At 38.9% G+C, this 21,220-nt stretch overlaps 1 protein-coding gene across 3 annotated transcripts in view; it reads left to right on the forward strand.

Moving 5' to 3' along the window:
• Nucleotides 1–6,818: 6,818 nt before the first annotated feature.
• The window catches only part of NAA35 (N-alpha-acetyltransferase 35, NatC auxiliary subunit), a 95,994-nt gene continuing 81,592 nt past the window's right edge, over nt 6,819–21,220 (forward strand). The window contains exons 1-3 of one of the 3 annotated variants that reach the window (XM_049654097.1): nt 6,819–7,081; nt 7,811–7,939; nt 18,634–18,667. In XM_049654097.1, the coding sequence (XP_049510054.1) occupies nt 7,816–7,939; nt 18,634–18,667 (158 nt within the window). In that variant the 5' untranslated portion in view covers nt 6,819–7,081; nt 7,811–7,815. Of the gene's footprint in view, nt 7,082–7,106; nt 7,940–18,633; nt 18,668–21,220 lie in introns of those variants that run through there. The other 2 variants (XM_049654178.1, XM_049654026.1) reach the window with 2 other exon arrangements.

Raw genomic sequence — 21,220 nt, forward strand, 5'->3', positions numbered from 1 at the left:
GCCATGAATCTGAGTGTGACAAAGCACTAGAACTTTACTTTCAGTATGAAATAGCCTTCTAGACAATATAGACAAGTGGTACTGAATAACCAAAATATCAGAAAAGTAGGGGAAATTTACATTATGTAATTTTATAATCCACTGAAATCAAGAGTTGGATGCTTAATGGACTGAGCCACCCAGGCGCCTCAAAACAGAATTTTTTTGGTGAAAAAATTGACCAGTTCAAGAAATCTGATATCTGAAGAATATTTCTAGAAGTTGAGGACAGAGGGAAAAGGGAAGGACATAATAAAACACTAAGGTAACTCGCTAGACCTGAAACATGTGTATTTTTACATTCAAAGGGTTCATTTAATGCCCAGAAAAATACATGAAAATAAGAGTTATGCCTTAGTAAGTCATTATGAAATTTCAGTACATTAATAAGAATAAGATAGGAATAAATTAGAAAAAATATAAAAAAGACAAAATTAAAAAACTGGTTTTTGAAAAAAAGGGATAAATTGTATGAGTTAAACTTCTTACAAGCACAATAAGGAAAAAATTGACAAGATCAGATATCACAGAGGAGAAATGACCACATCTATAAATGGGATTTAAAGGATTCCTGAGTGGGAAAATACTTGTGTGTCTGAGTGTTCTACAATGATGATATTCAGAATCAATCTTGAAGTTAAAAAAATAGAATACAAAACAATATGTACAGTGAGAACCCACTTTTAATAGACAAAATAAAAACCTATATATGCATGGACAAAATGAATAAATAGTATGAACAAAGGTTTTCTCTTACCTGGGATTATGGGTGATTTTTATGTTTCAGCTTACATGCATGAATAGCTTTTTAGTTTTATTAAAAAAAATTTTTTTAATGTTTATCTTTGAGAGACAGAGAGAGAGAGAGAGAACATGAGTGAGGGAGGGGCAGAGAGAAAAGGAGACACAGAATCTGTAGCAGGCTCCATGCTCCGAGCTGTTAGCACAGAGCCTGATGTGGGGTTTGAACATCTAAGCCCAAGTCGGACGCTTATAATCCAAACATGCTTATAATCCAAAGCACTTGTATATCAAAGCGAATTTCCCCATAAGAGATAATGGAAACTCCAATGATTTGTTCCACAACCCAAAAATATTCATATAAAAATGATTACAATACTGTAATATAATACAAAATAATAAAGAAAATACTAAATAAAAAGAAAAATAAACAAATTAACCTGCACTTACCTTTGAAAACCTTCGTGGCTGGTGTGAGGGAGACAAGAGAGAGAGGAGGGTTATTATGTAGGAAGATTTTCACTGTGACTAACAGTATCACTGTTACCTACTGGCTCAATGGAATCTTTCTTCTTTTTGTGCAACGTTAACAAGGAACCTGTCCAATGACACTTGCTTTTGCCTCCTTTTGAGGATTTCTCGGAAATGTGCCATTGCATTGATGATCACCCACAATCCCACAGCAAGAGAGAGAAGAACCATTGGCTCAGTTGTGATCATGTAATGTTCAGCTTCACGTACTACTTGTATCGCAAGACATTGCTTGTTTATCAAGTTAAAATTTATTAGAAATGTTCGCCCATCTTGCAGACCACTCACAGAACAAGTTACTCACAATCCAAGGTTTTGCTGTACTTCTCTCTTGACACCATCCTCTTATGGTGTCTCAATAATACCCATGGTACTAAATGACATCATTGTTGATAAATTTGACTAAAAAATACTTTCATGTAGCAAGTATAAGAGAACAACCAAAAGCAAAGTAAAAAGACATGTGACACACCGGTTTAAAAAATTGCAGCGTAAATCCTTACAGAGTTAATAGTGAGAGCTTCTTAAAAGTAGAAAAGAAAATAACCAGTAATCCACAGGAAAAAAAAAGCCTAGAGATAAAAACAGACAGATCACCGAAAAAGATATAAAATTCACTTAAAAAGATAAAGAGACTTTCTACCTCATTTGTGATAAGAAAATGCATATTAAAACTATGCTGAGATACCATTTTTATCATGTAGCCATATGGCAAAACTCTAAAAGTTTGACCCTATACTGTGTTGATGAGGCTATGGGAAAATGAGTGGTCTTGCATGCTGCTGGTGGACATTAAAAAAGGAACAAACTTGGGGCACCTGGATAGCTCAGTTTGTTGAGTGTCCAACTCTTGATTTCAGCCCAGGTCATGGTCTCGTGGTCATGGGATTGAACCCCGTATCGAGCTCTGCACTGGGCATGGAGTCTGCTTAAGATTCTCTCTCTTTCACTCTGCTCCTCGCCCCTGCTCCTGCACTCACTCTGTCTATAAAATAAAAAATAAAATTTAAAATAAAGTTAGAAAAAAAAGGAACAAATTTGATAGAGGGGTATTTGGCAATATAAAATTACAAATGCATGTATACTTAGACCCCGAATTCTGTTTATGGGATACACTGGCAAAATTGCGAAAAGACATAGGCGCAGAGCTTCTCATGGTAATGCCATCTATAATGGTAACACCTGGAAACAACCTAAATGTCCATCAACAGAGAGCTAGTTGAATAAATTATGGTACATTCACTCGGTGAAGTTGGGGATTATTTATTTATTTATTTATTTATTTATTTTGAAGTGATCTCTACATCCAAAGTGGGACTCAAACTCATGACCCCGAGATCAAGAGTCAGATGCTCTTCCAACTGAGGTGTCCCTGGGACTCCACTTTTAGACTATCAATCCAGGACACAGCCATATCGGGAAAAAAGACATATACAGTATACACACATGTGTTATCACTTTAATATTAAATTATGAAAACTGGATGTTTATTTGAAACTATTCTGTATTGAATTTTCTGTTACTTAAATGCTGTTATTTAAACAAAACTACAGGACTAGTTAACAGTGGCAATAAGCGATGGATGGAAACAACTAATTAAAAATGTGTGAGAAAATGTATTTATAATGACACATTACAAGCATTTTACAGAGGATAATTATACATTATCCTCTAATACAGAAGTTTATTTTAACTTTTTAAATAACTTTTTATTGGATTTCTGTGTATCCTTTTACTTTTTTTCTTTATACAGAGGTATAGTTGATACACAATATTACATTAATTTCAGGTATACAGCATAGTGATTCAACAAGTCTGTACATTATGCTATGCTCACCACAAATGTAGTGTCCTCATACAAAGCCATTGAAGGTATCATTGACTACATGCTGTACCTTTTATCCCCATGAATTATTCATTCCAAACTGGAAGCCTGTATCCACTGCCCTTCACCCATTTGGGCCATTCCCTTGCCCTCTCCCCTCTAGCAATTGAGAGTTTGTTCTCTGTGTTTATGGGTCTTTTTCTGCTTTCTATTTGTTTATTGGTTTGTTTTTTAGATTCCACGTGTAAGTGAATCACATGGTATTTGTCTTTCTCCATCTGACATATTTCCCTTAGCATAATACCCTCTAGGTCCATCTATGTGGTCACAAATGATTATTATAGCTGGGTAATATTCCATTGTGTGTGTGTGTGTGTGTGTGTGTGTGTGTGTGAGTGTGAGTATCACATCTTCTTTATTCATTCATCTATAGATGGATACTTGGGCTGCTTTCATATCTTGGCTATTGTATAACTATGTATTCTTTTTTAAAAAATGTTTTAATGTTTATTTATTTTTGAGAGAGAGAGAGACAGAGTGTGAGTGGGGGGAGGGGCAGAGAGAGAGGGAGACACAGAATCCAAAGCAGGCTCCAGGCTCCATGCTGTCAACACAGAGCCTGATGCAGGCCTCGAGCTCACCAACCACGAGACCATGACCTGAGCTGAAGTCGGACACTTAACTGACTGAGCCACCCAGGCGTCCCTATACTGTGTATTCTTGAGATACATAAGTATAAGACTTTTAAAAAGGAGAATTAAATACAATAGAACTAACTAAACTGATTTTACCTATACTTAATAAAAAAATAATGCCATGTTTCTTTCTGTCACATGGAACAGTAGGGTATTTTTACTCTGTTTCCTTTTTTTGAAAGCGTTTCTCTGAACTGCCTACAGGCTTTAGGACATCCTTAATTTATTTTATGTAGTGATAAAACTGGATACACTCAGACATAAAGGTCACTTTGGTAGCTCTGCTTTTATCAAACTGATGCTACACTGGTTCCTTGTATCAATATAAAATAATCATATCAAGCTAAATTTCCTTTCTTTTTTTTTTTTCAACGTTTTTTTATTTATTTTTGGGACAGAGAGAGACAGAGCATGAACGGGGGAGGGGCAGAGAGAGAGGGAGACACAGAATCGGAAACAGGCTCCAGGCTCCGAGCCATCAGCCCAGAGCCCGACGCGGGGCTCGAACTCACAGACCGGCGAGATCGTGACCTGGCTGAAGTCGGACGCTTAACCGACTGCGCCACCCAGGCGCCCCTAAATTTCCTTTCAATATTAATGTTTAAGCATGGAATACTTAGGATTTTATGAGTCAAGATTTAGTTTCATAGGAATTTGTTTCCAGCTGGCCAAATTGCCCATCTACTCTATATTTGTAGACATGTTTAGGTAGACAGACTATTTGTCGATCAATTACTTTACATTCATTTATTCATCATGTAGTTTATCTAATGTCTAAAATATTCATCCTTTTTTAAGACTCTGAGGCATATGGGATGTCATCATAAATTAAGCCTCTCAGGGAAAACCATTTTTATTTTTATTTATTTTTAAAAAAATTTTATTTTTTGTAAAGCTCAATGGGGGAGGGGCAGAGAGAGAGAGAGAGGAACAGAGGATCTGAAGCAGGCTTTATGCTGACAGGCTTACAGGAGGAAACCCAGTGTGGGGCTGGAACTCAGGAACCACGAGATCATGGCATTAACCAAAGTCAGCTGCTCAACCAACTGAGCTACCCAAGTGCCCAGGGAAAATGGTTTTTAAAGAGGAGAGGTAATTAGAGCTTGTGAAAATTAACTTGAATTTCAGGTAAATTACAATTTTAGTAAAGAAATTAAGAAAATCCTTTTTCATTTGGCTGCCTTGTTCTGGTGATCTTTTGTTGTTGTTTTGTTTTGTTTTGTTTTTGAGTTCTGAAGCAGTCTTATTTCCAAACATTGGTGGGGGTTTTTGTTTTTCTGTTTTCTTGCTATATCAGTTTTTGTCACAATCTACACATAATACTGAATAACTCAGATGCAGTCAGTTCATCCTTTTCTAGATTTCTTATGGCCTCTGCAAAGTTCAGCAAATGGTTTTGGAGAAACAGTATAGATTTTCTTTATTGTAATTCTGCCCTATATTTTCATCCTTAGTGCCTTTAGTGAGAACCTACTACCTGCCAACCACCACCCTAAGTGAGGTGGATATAATTTTGTTCAAAACTGGCAAAGCTCCTGCTGTTATAAAACTTATTATTCTGTAAGAGACACAAAGATTACTTTTTACTTTTTTAAAATGGCTGCTGTATAGTGGCTACTATAATCAAGAAACAACATTTCTATCACCTCAAATCATCTAGCCCTATTCTAGTTAATCCTTCCTTGACATCTAGGCACTCAATGCTCTGTTTTGTCAGTATAAATTGCATTTTTATTTTTAAGAGTTTCATATAGGGCCGCCAGGGTGGCTCAGTCGGTTGAGCGTCTGACTTTGGCTCAGGTCATGACCTCACAGTTCCATGAGTTGGAGCCCTGTGTTGGGCTCTGTGTTGACAGCTCAGAGCCTGGAGCCTGCTTCAGATTCTGTGTCTCCCTCTCTCTCTGCCCCTTCCCTGCTCATGCTCTGTTTCTGTCTCTCAAAAATGAATAAACGTTAAAAAAAATTCTTTTTAAGTTTCATATAAATGGAATCATATTCTTTCGCTTATGCTTTTTATTTCCTTTGCTCAACATAATGTTTTTTTGCGATTCATGATTTTGCATGTCAAGTAGTTCACCCCTGTTTGTTGGTAATTATTATTCATTACATTGTATGGATGAGCGATAAGTTTATCCATTCACCAGTAGGTGAACATATGGGTTTCCAGTTTTGGATTATTAAAAATGAAGCTATGAAATGTAAGGTACAAGTGGACGCATATTTTCATATTCTTAAGAAAATACCTGGGAGTGGAATTGCTAGATCAAATGGTAAGTGTATGATCACTTTTCTGGTAAAAGACAAACTGTTAAAAGTGATTGTACCATTTTGCTTTCTCGTCGGCAACAGGAGAGGTCCAGTTGCTCCAAATCCTTGTCAACATTTGGTGTCGTCTTTTAAATTTTGGCCGTTTTAATGGGAATTAAATTAGTAGTAAAGATGTGCTTCTTACTCTTGGAAGTCTACTTGCATAATCCCACTTTAAAACTGATCATTTTGTTAATTTTAAGAAAAACGTAAAATATTTACAAGTCTCAAAGAAAATGGCTTGACTCTAGATATTTCGTTTCTCTTTTCCCCCAAGAAACCTCCGGGCTCTCTAGGAAACATAAATCCTGGGTCAGGCAGCACTAGCTCGATGAAATTCACAGCCAGGCTCTTCCTGCGTGGCCACATCTGCTAAGGTCTACAAATATTGTCCTTGCTTTTTTCCCCCCCTTAGCGGTACCTTTCTAAAAATATCCCACGGAGCCTGTCTGGGCCAGCTCTGAGACCACCCACTCTGGCTCCACCCCTCATCGGGACCCGCCCACTGCCCGGGACTCGGCTTGAGGCAGAAGGAAGGTAGCTTCCGGTCTCGCGATTGGCTCTAATCCCGCGAGAAGAGAAGACGGCTGCCGTCGGCGGCGGTGGTGAGGGAGGGGGTGTGGCCGGGGTATGCGAAGTCCCCAGGAGTGAGGGAGAGGGGGCGGGGTCGCGCGCACCCGGCGTACGCATGCGCGCACGCGGCCGGTCGGGCAGGGCTGAGGGGAGGGGGCGGCGGCGGCAGAGGCGGCGTCGTTATTTCCGCGGTTTGGACGGTGCGTGGCGGCGCGGGCGGCCACGGGAGAAGTAGGTAGGGACCGCCAGCGCAGAGCCATTGAAACTCCCTCCCTCCCTCCAGTGTCCTAGAGTCGCAGCCCCCCGTGCGTGTGGCAGACCCTGGGACGCCAGGTCACCCTGGGGCCCCGGCCCTCCCGCCGCGCTTCAGGTAGGAGCTGCAGGCTCCCCCGAGTCCGCTGCCCGCCGAGGCCCGGGCCTTGCCGGGTGTTGCCGGGGCGACGACCCGGCACCGGGCGTGCCCGCCCTCCCGCGCGTCGACAGCTCTGCCCTTGCTTCCGTGCCCTGTGGGGCCGGGGCCGGGCCGGGCTGAGCTGACCCGGGTAGGGCGGACGTGGGGCGGGTCCCCGCCTCAGGTGCGCCGCCACCCTGGGCCGGGTGGGTTGGACCCCGCGAGGCGCTCCCGCACTCCGTGCCCACCGTGCGAGGCTATGCGGGGGTCCAGGTCGGCCCAGAGAGTTCCGGCCAGGTGAGGGACCACCCTGACTTGAGTAGTTGCCTCATGGGCTCCCGGGCTGCAGGAGGGGACTGTGAAGAGTGTCTTGGCCATTTGTGGCCAGTGTGGAAAGTTGAAAGCTCTGGAGTTGGTTCTGTTGGGGCCAGTGGTGGGGCGGCTTGTGATTTTTCTTCTTAGATAGTGGGAAGGCAAACTCTTAGAGCCCTGGTAGGTGCTGGACTATTAGTAAATGAACAGCGATAGTGTCCGTGTAAGATTTAGTTGCATTAAGGTATTTTTTTTTCCAGTACCATCTTCAAACTCGGATGAGGTCTGGCAGTTTAGTAAGTCTTCCATCGAGTACTTCGGCAAACACACAAGGATTGCAAAAATACCCTTGCCTTGAAAGCCACAATCTCTTTTACACCAGTGTTAATTTTACAGGCATTATGGTCATGAAAGCTTCTGTAGAAGATGATGATTCAGGATGGGAGCTCAGTATACCAGAAAAGATGGAAAAAAGCAATACAAGCTGGGTGGACATAACCCAAGATTTTGAAGAAGCTTGTCGAGGTGAGTTTGAATTTTTGGATTAGAAGCTCAAAATCTGGGAAAAGATAAAATACAATCTTGATTGTGATTTGTGGACTAACTCATTAAATGTAAGGAAATCAACAGGTAAGTGTGCTTTATCAAGTTTGTTAACCACACGTATTCATTCTCTACCTTCTGATTTTAACTTTCATTCAAAGCCAGTCGGTATTTGATATTGCATGAAATACAGATGTTGAAGCAATTTCTTCAGTTTGTCTAGCTTTAAGTAACAGAGTGGAGAGTACATGGCAGTAATTTCAAACTGTGGAAACATGAGTTGTATGGAAGTAAAGACGTTAGTATTATTGTATGTTTGAGGTTTGTAAATGATCGAATCACATCATTCCCTGTTTAAGAGCCTTCAGTGGCTTCCTGTTCTGTGTAGAATAAAATCCGTATTCTGTCCCCATGGCCTGTATGGTCTGGTGCCTGCCTACCACTGACTTCGTTTTTGTACCACTGCCCCACTAGCCTCATTATGTTAGTCACAAGGTCCTTTTTATGTCATTAAGTACACGAAGGCAGTTTCCCTTCGGACCTCTGTATATTTCCTTTTCTGTGTTTTAAACTCCTTTGCTTCCAGGTGCTCACGTAGCCAGCTCCTTAAATGTTACCTCTCCAGTGAGGATTTCTCAAAACAACTGGTCTAAGCAGAGTTAGCCCCATTCTCTTCTGTACAACTCCACCTCAGTTGAATTACTTGTTTTATTTTTATCGTAATACTTAACCACTGTCAGAAACCGTCATTGTCAGTTATTTCTTGTTTATTGTCAACCTCCCCCACTGGAATGTAAGCTCTGTGAGTGCAGAGATCTTGATGTAGCCCTAGCACACAGAACATTTCCTGGTACATTGTAATAGTTTAATAAATGCATAGGCATAAATGATTAGAGAAATGAGCATACTTGTTGTCTGAGAGGAAGGAGCCTTAGGGAGAGACTGAAAAGTGAAAGAAACAAATGGTAGAGTGAATTTGAAGAGGATGAGATCAAGAACATAGTGGGGAAATTAACTTTTGGGTATAGAATAAGGACATACTGAGACAGGAGGAACTGAGGTTAGGATTGGTGAAGAAACATATTTCTAAGTGGATGGTGAGGAATGGTGGAGGGATGCACACCTGGACAGCTTCTGTTTCCTTACTGAATGAGTTGTTTCTCATGCTGGTGAGGAGGCGTGTTTAGTGCTCTTGAGAGGAAGAGTAGAGACTTGGAGCAGCTGAAGGTGGAAAGAGAGCCAGCTGAATATAAGCAAAATGATAAATCATGTGCCTGCCCATCCACTGTTTCGAAATACGTGTCCAGTTAAAGTATGCGTAAGTGAGATAGTGGAAAGAACATTACACTGGGACTAATTGGGGGACTGCTCATATCTGTGTATCCAAGGGAGAGAGAAAGAAGTCTAAGTTACAGTGTAATTGTTGTGCCTAGAGATCTTAAACTATTAAGTGGATCATACCCATCATTTTGCACTGATTATTTATTTATTTACATTTATGTATTTTTGAGAGAGAGAGGCAGAGCACAAGTGGGGGAGGGGGAGAGAGGAGATACAGAATCCAAAGCAGCCTCCAGGCTCCGAGCCGTCAGCACAGAGCCCGAGGCAGGGCTTGAACTCACAAACCATGAGATCATGACCCGAGCTGAAGTCGGATGCCCAACTGACTGAGCCATCCAGGCGCCCCTGCACTAATTTTTTAAATGATCTATATTAGAGAGCTGTCATTCTGAACCTAAATGGGAAAGGTTTTATGAAGTTCATAAGGCATGAGTTGGGCTTTAAAGGAGTGGTCGAGTTTCTATAAGTGGATGGGAGGGAATTCTAGACAGATGAACCATTACAGCCAGAGTTCAGTGAGAGTTTGATGTTTGAGGAAGAGTAAATAATTTTGCTGCTTCATGGAAGAAACCTTGAATAGGCAATATGGTTTAATACCTGTTGCAGTGGGGATTGAGAGGGGGTAGCATGTCATTTTGTTGCCAACCTCAAGCCATTCTGTTAAATCTTCCATAATTAGCTCTTGCTTTGTCTCAGGAGGCACAGGTGTGAGGCATTCTTGAAACTAAAAATTAATGTAGATTTAGGACTTAAAGGCTGTTGGCAGTTCTTGAGCCTGTGGTATTAATAATTGGTTTTCTTTTCCTGAAATAATCAGATTCATGATGTCAAAATATTTTTGTATTTATTTAATGTTTATTTATTTTTGAGAGAAAGAGAGCTCACGTGAGCATGTGCATGTGGGGGAGGGGCAGAGAGAGGGGGGAGAGAATCAGAAGCAGGCTCAAGGCTCCAAGCTGTCAGCACAGAGCCCACGCGGGGCTCAAACCCATGAGTTTTGAGATTACGACCTGAGTTGAAGTTGGATGCTCAACCAACTGAGCCACCCAGGCGCCCCTCAGTTTATTTTTTAATAGAGTGTGTTGGGGGAGAGAAGCAGGGGAGAGGGAGAGAGAGGGAGAGAGAGGGAGAGAATCTCAAGTAGACTCCACACTTAGTGCACAGCCTGAGGGGGCTCGATCCCACAACCCCAGGATCAAAAGTGGGACACTCATCTGACTGAGCCAGCCAGGTGCCCCCATGGCGTCAATTTAGTTTAGACTTCTGTTCTAGCAACTTTCAGAAGACCAAATTTAAAACAAATATTCTTAATACCATTTAACTGTTGTAGTGGTCTCTTCAGTAACACTGTGATGGCATTTGGCTAAACTATGGTTATTTATTTATTTATTTATTTTGGTACTGAGAAAACAATCTGCATAGTGATCACAGTGTTCCTCATGCACATTTCTACTTGTTCTTTTAGTGGCTCATCAAACTCCTCTGGATCAAATTGTAACTTTCATCACTTCCTTTATCTCCTGTTAGGCAGAGGGCACACATTCCCTTGACATTTCCTGTATCTGACATTTAGGCCCTTGGCTTTTTTTTCCTTGAAATTATTTTGAATATATGGTGCCATTATTGTTACTTTGCCTGATATATAATATATTCATCTAAATAACACCTCTGAGCTTTGCTTCTCCGGGAAACTTTGCCGAATTCAAACCATCTCTGCTTCCTATAAAAAGCTTTTTATCTTCGTATTTCATTTGGTTGTCTAAAGTTAGGTGCTTTCTGAATACAAACAAACCCTCAATTTAGAAATTTCACTTAAACACAGAAGATCATAAAACGTACGTTGCTCCTTCTACCTACCAGATTCCCTTCTTCCACACACTCTGTGGAGAGCCAACAGCCTCTCCTAGGATGATGATACATACCTTCAGGTGTCTAGAACCCAGAGGTAATCCAAGGTTCGTTATCATTACTTCATTCTTTTTGAGCTTTAGTCTAGAAAGACATGGGCCCTTCCTGTCATCCCATCTTCTTATGTCTTTGATGGCTTCACTCATTCCTCATTAGTCTGTCTTTCTCAGAGACCCCGTTGTTTAAGGCCTCTTCTCCCGTCCTCTTTCTTCAACCCTTGCCCATTACTTTTCTTCAGAAGACTCCTTTTATTGATTTCTCTTCCCTGTTTCAAAACCTAGGATTCTTAAACTTCTTTCTCTTCCTTTCTATATTGTCTTCTCTCATTCAGAACACTTGTAGGTGCCTAATATATATTTGTTTTAAGAATGAATGAATATATTAAGGCTGTGTTTCTTCAAATCAGAGTATCTGGATCTCCTACTTCAGAAATTTTAGAACCCCTGCATTACATTAAATGGTATCATTTTGGGTGATTGCCTGAAACTAGCTTCATTATGAACATAAGATTGAGCACTGAAATTGTAGCAATACTTGATTATAAACCTTATTATCCAGTTGGTTTGCAGTATGCTTCTGTAATCTTTTTTTAAAAAATTATCGAACTGATTATATAGCATTTAACAATTATCGTAAAAAAAATATAGACTCCTCCCCTGCTGAATTCATAAACCCCAATTTGAGAATCATTGTTCTAGGAATTTGCTGTTTGTTAGCACTTTATTCAAAGATAAAAAAAAAAGATGGATGGAAATTGTCTTGGTGAAAGATCTGTGCACCCTGTAAAATACTTTTTTTTCTTTAAGTGATTTTGATTTTGGAAATGAAAATTATGTTTTCCTTGTTCCATCCTATCAAGAGTATTTTCAGTTGTAAGGCATGGGGACTGGGCAGCGCTGGTAATTGTGGGTCACTTGAGATCAGCAGTTCTCCACCAGGGATGATTTTGCCCCTCAAGGAACACTTGCCAGTGTCTTGCAATGTTTTTGGTTGTCACAGTTGGGGGGGGGGGGTTGGGCTGTTACTGGTGTATAGCGGGTACACAGCAAAGATGCTGCACAGGGTAGCCCCCACAAAGAAGTAATTATTCTGCACAAAATGTCAATAGTACTGCATAGTTCACTCTGTTTAGATAACTTTCAAGAATGTTCAACTATCATTTACCCTTTCTGACCCTGGATTCTTCAGGAAAGGAACATATGGATACTGGATGTCTTAACACCTCTAACAACTAGCATTAACATAGAGCAAGCAGTGGGAAGAGAGTGGGACAGTTGATACATTTTGAGGGCTCTTCTGCATTGTTGAATGCATCTTATCAGATTTTCTTCTTAATCAGGTGGGTATTGTATATCCTTCTTTACGTTGGGAGGTTTGGTTAACAGAAGAGGTGTCCTCAGAACTCACCACTTTCCCTCTTTGAGGTGGTTATTCCAGTATTCATAATTATAGATAGCATGCTAGAATTCTATTGTTATTTCTTGATTCCTCGCACTCCCAATTTGAAATCATGTATGTACCTCTACCCATATAGTTATAGCTACACTATGGATAAGCAAATATTACCTATTGTGGAGTCAAAGAGTAAAGCTGTTATTTTTCCTTCCCGCACAGTTTTGTTATATACAAAAAACTCTTATTCAGAATCTTTGTAGTTATCATTAGTTCTACCTTAGATTGTTCATTTGTCTTAAGCTCCTTAAGACATTCAGATACCTCAGACATCGTATTGTTTTTCATCTCTTTGAAGAAATTTCTCCTCGAGCCTCTTACTAACTGCTCCAGTCTGAAGCTTTGTACATAGTGTGATCCTGAGATCATCAGCTTGGGGTTTCTTACTTTAATATAGATTAGACATCTTTTTTTTTTTTAATTTTTTTTACATTTATTTTTGAGAGACAGAGTAAGACAAAGTGAGAGTGAGGGAGGGGCAGAGAGAGAGGGAGACACAGGATCAGAAGCAGGCTCCAGGCTCTGAGCTGTCAGCACAGAGCCCTACGTGGGGCTCGAACCCACAGACCGTGAGATCATGACCTGAGCCGAAGTCAGACGCTCAACCGACTGAGCCACCCAGGCGCCCCTAGATTAGACATCTTTTTTCTCCTCTTGAGTAAAATGCATGGGAGATACAATTTTTGGAGGCTCTGGGTGTCTGAAAATATTTTTATTTTATCCTCCCACTTTATTGATAACATAGTGTGTCTGGATACCTTTAAGAATTTTGAGGGCATGACCCATTTATGTTTTTGCTCTGATTTTGCTATTAAGTAGTTTGATGACATTCTGATAACTGAGCTTTCCTATGTAACCTTTTAGAGTCTTCTGTTTGACCTCTTATACAGACCTCTCATAGTGGCTTGCCTGGTTGATGACTCTGGGGTCTTCTTACCTTGTCTGATCCTTCAGTTCTAAGAAACTTTCTTTAATTACTCTATTTCCTATTTATTTATTTATTTATTTATTTATTTATTTATTTATTTATTATTTTGTATTCTCCTTACAAAAGGATACCTCACCAGATATTTGCTGGTGCCTTAATCTTGGACTTCCAGCCTCTAGAACTGTGAGAAATCAATGTTTGTTGTTTATAGCTGTCCAGTTTATGGTATTTTTTGTTGCAATAGCCTGAATGGACTAAGACTCGCATCTTCCAAACCTACTGATTTTTTCTTTTCCACTGTAATGTTTTTAAGACTTCTTTTCTCAGAACAATTTCCCCCTCCCCTTTTTTTAAGTAAAATGTCCTGGTTTTGTTTCAGGGTTGCACCGTTTTATCTCTCTAAGGATAATAGTTCTTTTGAATTTTCCTCTACATAGTGTCTTTCTGCCAACTTGCCTTTTTGTTTTTCAAGTTTGTTTCCTTTATATCTTTCATGTTTGAGGATTACTTCAGATACCTAAGATTTCTTTGTTGTCTGAGGGTGGGAGACCAAAAGCCAGTGGGAAGCTCTGAATTTTTGAGTGGGACTTACTGACGTGGACTTGACTGGTGCTGGTGCTCTGACTTGACTGCCTGTGATTTAACAGATAAGTGAGGGAAGAGATCTGGGGTTTTCACATACTCACTTAATGCCCCCTCTTTCCAGTGTTCTACCCTGGCCTTCAGGTAACCTTATGTCCCTGGGACGTTTCCCCCCTCTTCACAGAAAGTCTTCAGTGTTACGTGTGGGGAAGGGAGGGCAGTTGTCCTGCTCTGTACATTAGGACAGGGCTCTGCGCTGTCTGCTCAGTTCCATGTTTTAGCCTCCCTTTATCTGTACTTTTAGAGGCAAATGGTAGGTCATGTTTTGGGCTTTCTTCACTCCTGCTTTTTAGGATTTGGTTTTCTTGAGTTTGCTAAGAAACTACTTGTCTTTTTGTTTCCAAGTTGTACTATTACACTATTTCTGTACCTGTTTCTCTTCTTTGGAGTGTATACCTTTCTTAAAACACAAACACACACATACATACTTCCTTTGGTTGTTTTAATGAAATTTCTGGAGGGAATTAAAGGTAGTTGCCTGTGTTCAATTGGCCACCCTTACCCAGTGGTAAACCTCCGTCATTTTGTTTAAATATTACTATTACAGTGGTATTGGATTTCGGTTATATCATAGATTCAGTAGGGTATTCATAAGGATCCTAGCTGGGAACTTAACCATCATTTACAACGTTATGGGTAGAAATTTTATCAAAGATCTATAACATCAGTTTACACATGATCTCGTTTACAAGATGATAACATATATGTATTTGCGTTGTCACATAGATGCATGTTTTTCTTTTGCAAGATAACGTTTCATCCAAATGAGCATATGCTTCAACTGCTGCATACCCAAACTCCACCACAAGTTATGATTCATTGTTCATTTCCAAGGCAAAATGAATGATGTCCTCAATAAAATGTTAGGAAAATCTGTGACCCACAAAGTTGAGTTAAATTTTCTCTCACAGCAGATACATTCATACTTTATATGAGAGTGAGGATAAAAGAAAAAGACGATTGTCAAGGTAGTCAAAAAATTTGAATCATCAATTTTTCCTCATATCTAATTTTTTCCTTTGCTTGGAGTGGTTTAAGCTATGTACTACTGTACCTATTTAAGGCTTTAACTTAAAAGTAGAAGTAACTACTTTTTAATCATTGCGTTAACTTAGTTCAGTGGTTTGGTGCGTCTGTAATCCCTAGGATCATCAACAACATTTCCCACAGCATGCAAGATCAAAACAATTTCTGTAGTAGTACTAAAATGTTAACTTGCCTTTTTGACTCTCATTCTCTTATTAGTAGTCCAGAGACTACATGATATGTTATGATGTCATTGCTCTGACTGCTAATGATAAATGTAAAACATTATCTTTCTCGCTAAGTCTTTTCAGAACTGCTGCATAGTTGGATAAGACCCAGACTACTCAGGTCTGTAGTGCTGTAGAAGATCATGATTCCGTGTCCAGGTGTTGATCATGCAGTAAAAGTGCTTGCACTCTGCTTAGTTGAGCAAATTTTCAAGCTTCCTGCCTATAGTTTACTGTGATCTGATTCCTGGTGTTCTAAGGGACCATACTGAGAGTCGGCTAGTTCAGCAGTTCATTTTACAGATAAGGAAACCAAGGCACAGAGTGACTTGGTTCAAGGTCTGTGGAGTGTTTTTCTTTTTAAGTTTGGTGAAGCTATTTGGTACCCTAAATCTACCATAAGTATTTGATAAATTATTACAGCAGTTCTCAAATTTTTTGATTTTGGGACCCCATTATACTTTTAAAAATTATACCTTTACACTCAAAAATTGTGTGTTTCCATATGGATATGGATATAGATGTTCATTAAAACTTAAAACAAATTTTAAAAATACCTCCCAATTGATTTAAAAACAATTATAAACCCATTCCATGTTAATATGTTTTTTGATGAAAAATAAATTATTTTTCAAAAGAGAATAACTTCCAAGACTAGAGTTGTTTTATATTTTTGAAAATCTCTTTAATGTCAGCATAATAGAGGGCATCTGAATTGCTAATCTGTCTGTATTTGTTGGAAGTATATGAGGTAAATCTGGCCTCACCAGATATATAGTTGAAAAACAGGAACCTTTTCAGATAATTGTGGATATACTTCTTTGATATTACAGTACAACAAAACTTGACAGGTGGTAGTTTCTTAAAGATCAGTTGTGATATGGAGTCTGAAGATCTGTTATCAGTGGACTTTCCATTCTCTCTGTTACATTAAAATCCATTGGTGTGCCTTGAACTTGGAATGCTTAATTTTGGAACGTGTGTCTCCATTTGGAAAATATTGGTTCATTGACTTAAGCATATCTTCTAAATGCTGATATATAATACTGAAAAGCACATTTGTTAATATTACCACTGTTATCAGAAAAGTCTTTTTTAATATTGGGAAGCTATCAGGTTCGCAGTGGTAGATATGTTTCTCCAAATTCTAAGTTTTGCTTACAAGCTCGAATTTTATCATTGGCAACACAAAATTTCAGTTTTTCTTAAAGCAACAAACTCCTTTCCAAGAAAATGGCATATTCTTAAGTCTGAGTAAGTATAGTTTGTCATTTGTTCTTTCAAGTAAAAATGGTGTTCCATTGTAATTGTGCAAGTGCTTTTCCTTACAATAACAGCTTACTTTGATATGCAGCAGACGTGTTTGTTTATATTTCCTGTTTTGTCAAATAGAATATTTAAAAGATGTACTCAAAGATTGAGACTTAATCAGGTAAATCAGGACCAGCACTAGAATGAAGTGAGGCACCTAGGGTGGAAAACTTAAGAATTCACTACCTGAGGGGCACCTGGGTGGTTCAGTCAGTCCATCTCTTGATTTCATCTCATGGTTTGTGAGTTTGAGCCCCATATCCGGCTCTGTGTTGACAATGTGGAGCTTGCTTGGGATTCTCTCTCTCCCTGCCCGTCTCCTGTTCATGCTCTCCCTCTCTCCGTCTCAAAATAAGTAAACTTAAAAACAAAAACAACTCACTACCTGAAAGTGAGTTCATGCTTAAATTTCCCGCAGGAAATGCTTCACTTGCTGCACCCTGGTCCCAGCCTTGAGATTAGTGATTTTACTGCTTCATCAAGGACTTAAGTGACATTTAAAAATGTTGTCTTTTTAACTGCAAGTGCTTGGAGGTAAAAAAAATACACTATTTAGCTTGGGGGCCACTGTCTTAATTTGTGGTGAAGCTAAAGCAGTATAGCCCTCGTTGCTTTTTTATTTTTCCCTTTATGCTGTTGCTCTTGTATTATCAGTGCAGATGTCAATACAATGAAAAAGAAAATGTTGTAATATTACTGTGAAAGTAATTTTAATGTTACAGACACCTGCGTTCCCAGACCATCTGTGAGAACTGCTGTTATGTTCTGTCATACTATAGCGTAGTTTTTGATATGCTTCTCATTGATTTATCTGTTTTGTTACCTGGAATTGTTAAAAATGAATGTTCTTTAACTTAAGATCAGTAGGAGGGGTACAGTTCGGAAAACAGGGGCTTTGCATCTTTTACCGGATTTGACCATCAATATTTAAGTTACTTAAAATGTTACAGTAGTAGTTCTCCCCTTCCCTGCACATTGGGATTTTACCTGTAGTGGTTTAAAACCATTGCAGAGGGGCCACCCCTAGAATTTAATTGGTTTAGGGTGCTGCTTGGATGTTGGGATTTTCACAGGCTCCAGAGTTGATACCAACATGAAGCCAAAGTTGAGAACTGCTTTATAGAGGATGAATACTGTTTTGATTAGCTGTTTACTCAGGTGTTTTCTACATTTAAATAAAATGGAATTTCCTTTTTTTCTTTTTTCTTTATGTTTATATTTATATTTATTTTTGGGAGAGCACAAGCAGGAAAGGGACAAAGAGAGAGGGACAGAGGATCTGAAGCAGGCTCTGCACTGACAGCCTGACAGCATGAGCCCGATGTGGGGCTTAATTAACGAACGTGAGATCATGACGTGAGCTGAAGTCAGACGCTCAACCGACTGAAGTGCCCCTAAATAAAATGTAACTTTAAAAAGTAGCTTTGACACTGTTCCTGGGACAAAAAAAGGTTAGATTATGACCCCAAGCGATTTAAGAAACAACTTAAAAGTGGTTTAAGAAAGTTAAAAAACAGCATTCAGTTCTGTGAAAAAGCATAGTTGGGGGAAATTTACTAGTGATATTTTAAAATGAGGTTGGTAATTCTGATTGGATTTTTGTGGCCTGTGGTGGGTTGCTTGCTAATTATTAAAAGTTCAATTTATAGGGATTAAATATTCATCATGTAGAAGGCATTATGTTAGTAATGGAGTAGAAATAATTTCTTAGAAAATGAAGTTTAAAGGAATGAAAGCCCATTTTCAAACAAAACTGTTTTGTTTCTTTTTTTTTTCTTAGAATTAAAATTTAAATATAAAGACGGTGTTATTCAAAGGATTTTTCTGTTTGTTTCTTTTAGAATTAAAGTTGGGAGAACTGCTTCATGATAAGCTGTAAGTATTTGAAATAGCGTAGTTTAATATTTCTGGGGTTTTTTTGTGTGTGCAATAGTATTCCTTGAGGCCTGGGTGATACTACATTTCAAAGCTGTAAAAATAAAATGAATTAGAAATCTATTTTTAATCTTGGTGAGCTGTTTTGGGGCAGCTGACCTTAGTTATGATATGAAATGGTTGTACCTGGTAAAACTATGATTTATGGTCCTTTCTTTAAGAGTTAGATGTATAGGATATGGAATTTCTTGAGGAAAAGATACAGATTTTGTGTTATCTGTGATAGGCTGATTGATGACCAACAATGAATGATTTAATGGCTGGATGAGAGAATCCTGGGAAAGGCGAAAAAAGGGAGATGCTTGATTCTATTTGTACTCCCGTAGATAACTCAGTTCCCGTACTACTATGGCCAGGCTCAATTTCAAAATTAGGAATGTGAAATGTTAAATCAGTTAATGGCCAAGATGGGACATTTGAGGAGCAGGAGTAGATCCTGAAATTTAATTTTTTCTCAAACTAATGTGAATCAGAGACATCAAGGGGTTTTTAAAACACACATTGCTGGGCCCAACCCCCAGAATTCCTTCTTTAGGGCTGGTGTGGGACCCCGCAGAAGTTGAAGTTCCAACAAGTTCCCAGGTGAGGTTGATGTGCTGATCCAGGGATTGACCACGCTAAGAACCACTCTGGGTCATCCTTTTGGTGCTGCAGGCGGTTCTAGGAAAGATACAACGAAACCATACCACAAACAAATGCAGGAAAGAGTGTGACTCCTCACTGTGGAACAAGATTTGAGGGAAGACAGCTGAAGAGGGACCAAGTGGTCTTCATTTCCCCAAGGTTTTAGGCTCAGCCCAGGAAACATGATTGTCAGCAGCCTCCCCTGAACACCTATTAAAGTTATATTCTTGTAATTTATCTCTCCCTTAGCTGTCTTGTATTTTCTCCCTACTATACAATCTTCTAACATATATGTAACTTTTTATCTTTACTGTCTGTTTCCTTTTCACTGGAATCTCGGCAGGCAAATTTGTTTTGTGCACTTGAACCTAGAACCGCGTCTAGCATATATTAGGTGCTCAGCATTTGTTGAATGAATGGAGAAATCCTAATTTAATGCTGCTATAATTTCTGTAGAGCGTTTACTAATTAGGCAAGTACTTCACTGGTCTAGGGTTTTAATTGTGCCATTAAAAACTTGTTTTTAGTTGTTCTCTTGTAAGTAATGGATACTTTGTTTTAAACAAATTCAAACATTAGAGATGAAGCAAAAATTTCCCATTGTACTGCCCCCATGTCCCCCATGCTTACTCTTTGCTCAGATATCATCACTATTATGAGATTGTTGCATGTCCTTTTGGACCTATAAAATACATATATGAATAAAATCTGTAAAAATAGTTGATTATAAATTCCTGTCTACAGTATGTATTATTTTGAAAATTCTTTTCCCATTCAGTGTATCTCGGAGATCTTTCCATGTTAGTATATAAGCTATACCTCGTTCATTTTAACTGTTGCTTTGTATTTTACAGTGACTATACCATAATTTATTCTGCAGTATCCCTATTGATGGACATTTAGATTGCAACATGGGAACATGGGATTAGTAACATGGGAAAATTGAAGACATTTAATTTATACAAACCTCTTTGTATGCATGTGCAAATATATTTTAGGATGGAAGCCTAGAAATCAAATGACTGGATTTTAATAGGTTCAGCCAAACTTTACTAAAAAAAAGTCTGTATCAGTCTCCCACCAACAGTATATGAGAGTAAACTAGGTATATTTTTTAAGCTTTCTGAGTGGCCAAAGCAATTCCTCATTGTTTTGTTTTGCATTGCCTGATTACATTTGAATTTGAGCAGCTTTTCACTTTTATTATAAATATACATTTTTTTCTTTTGTGAATTGTCCATTCATGTCCTTTGCCTCTTTTTTTAATTTTTTTTTTAAATGTCTGTTTATTTTTGAGAGAGAGACAGAATGTGAGTGGGTTAGGAGTAGAGAGAGAGGGAGACACAGAATCCAAAGCAGACTCTAGGCTCTGAGCTCTCAGCACAGAGCCCGACGCGAGGCTTGAACTCACAAGCTGTGAGATCATGACTTGAGCCGAAGTTGGATGCTCCACTGACTGAGCCAGCCAGGCGCCCCTGTCCTTTGCCTCTTTTTCTTTGGACTAGTTGCCTTATTTGTTGTATGAGTCAGTTGTATTCTGGATAACAACTTTTTAAAAATTACCTATATTAAAAATACCCTTCCTAGATAATTATGGTGTTTTAACTATGGTTTATTATCATTGCATATAAATTTAAAATATTTACACAATTGCATACATCAACTTCTCCTTTTATAGTTTTTTGAAATTATTGAAAATCTTTTTTTTGTTCAGAAATTCAAAAATTATTGAAATCTTTTGTTTGCTTGTTTTAGGTATAGAACTTAAATCTGCCTGGGTTTACTTTTTAAAATTGTGTGAATCAAATTGTGTGCCCCTTGTTTCAGCAGTATTTATTGATTAATCCACTATTTTTCATTACTTTGAAA

Source organism: Panthera uncia, chromosome D4 (assembly GCF_023721935.1).
Source record: "Panthera uncia isolate 11264 chromosome D4, Puncia_PCG_1.0, whole genome shotgun sequence".
Classification (NCBI taxonomy): Eukaryota; Metazoa; Chordata; class Mammalia; order Carnivora; family Felidae; genus Panthera; species Panthera uncia.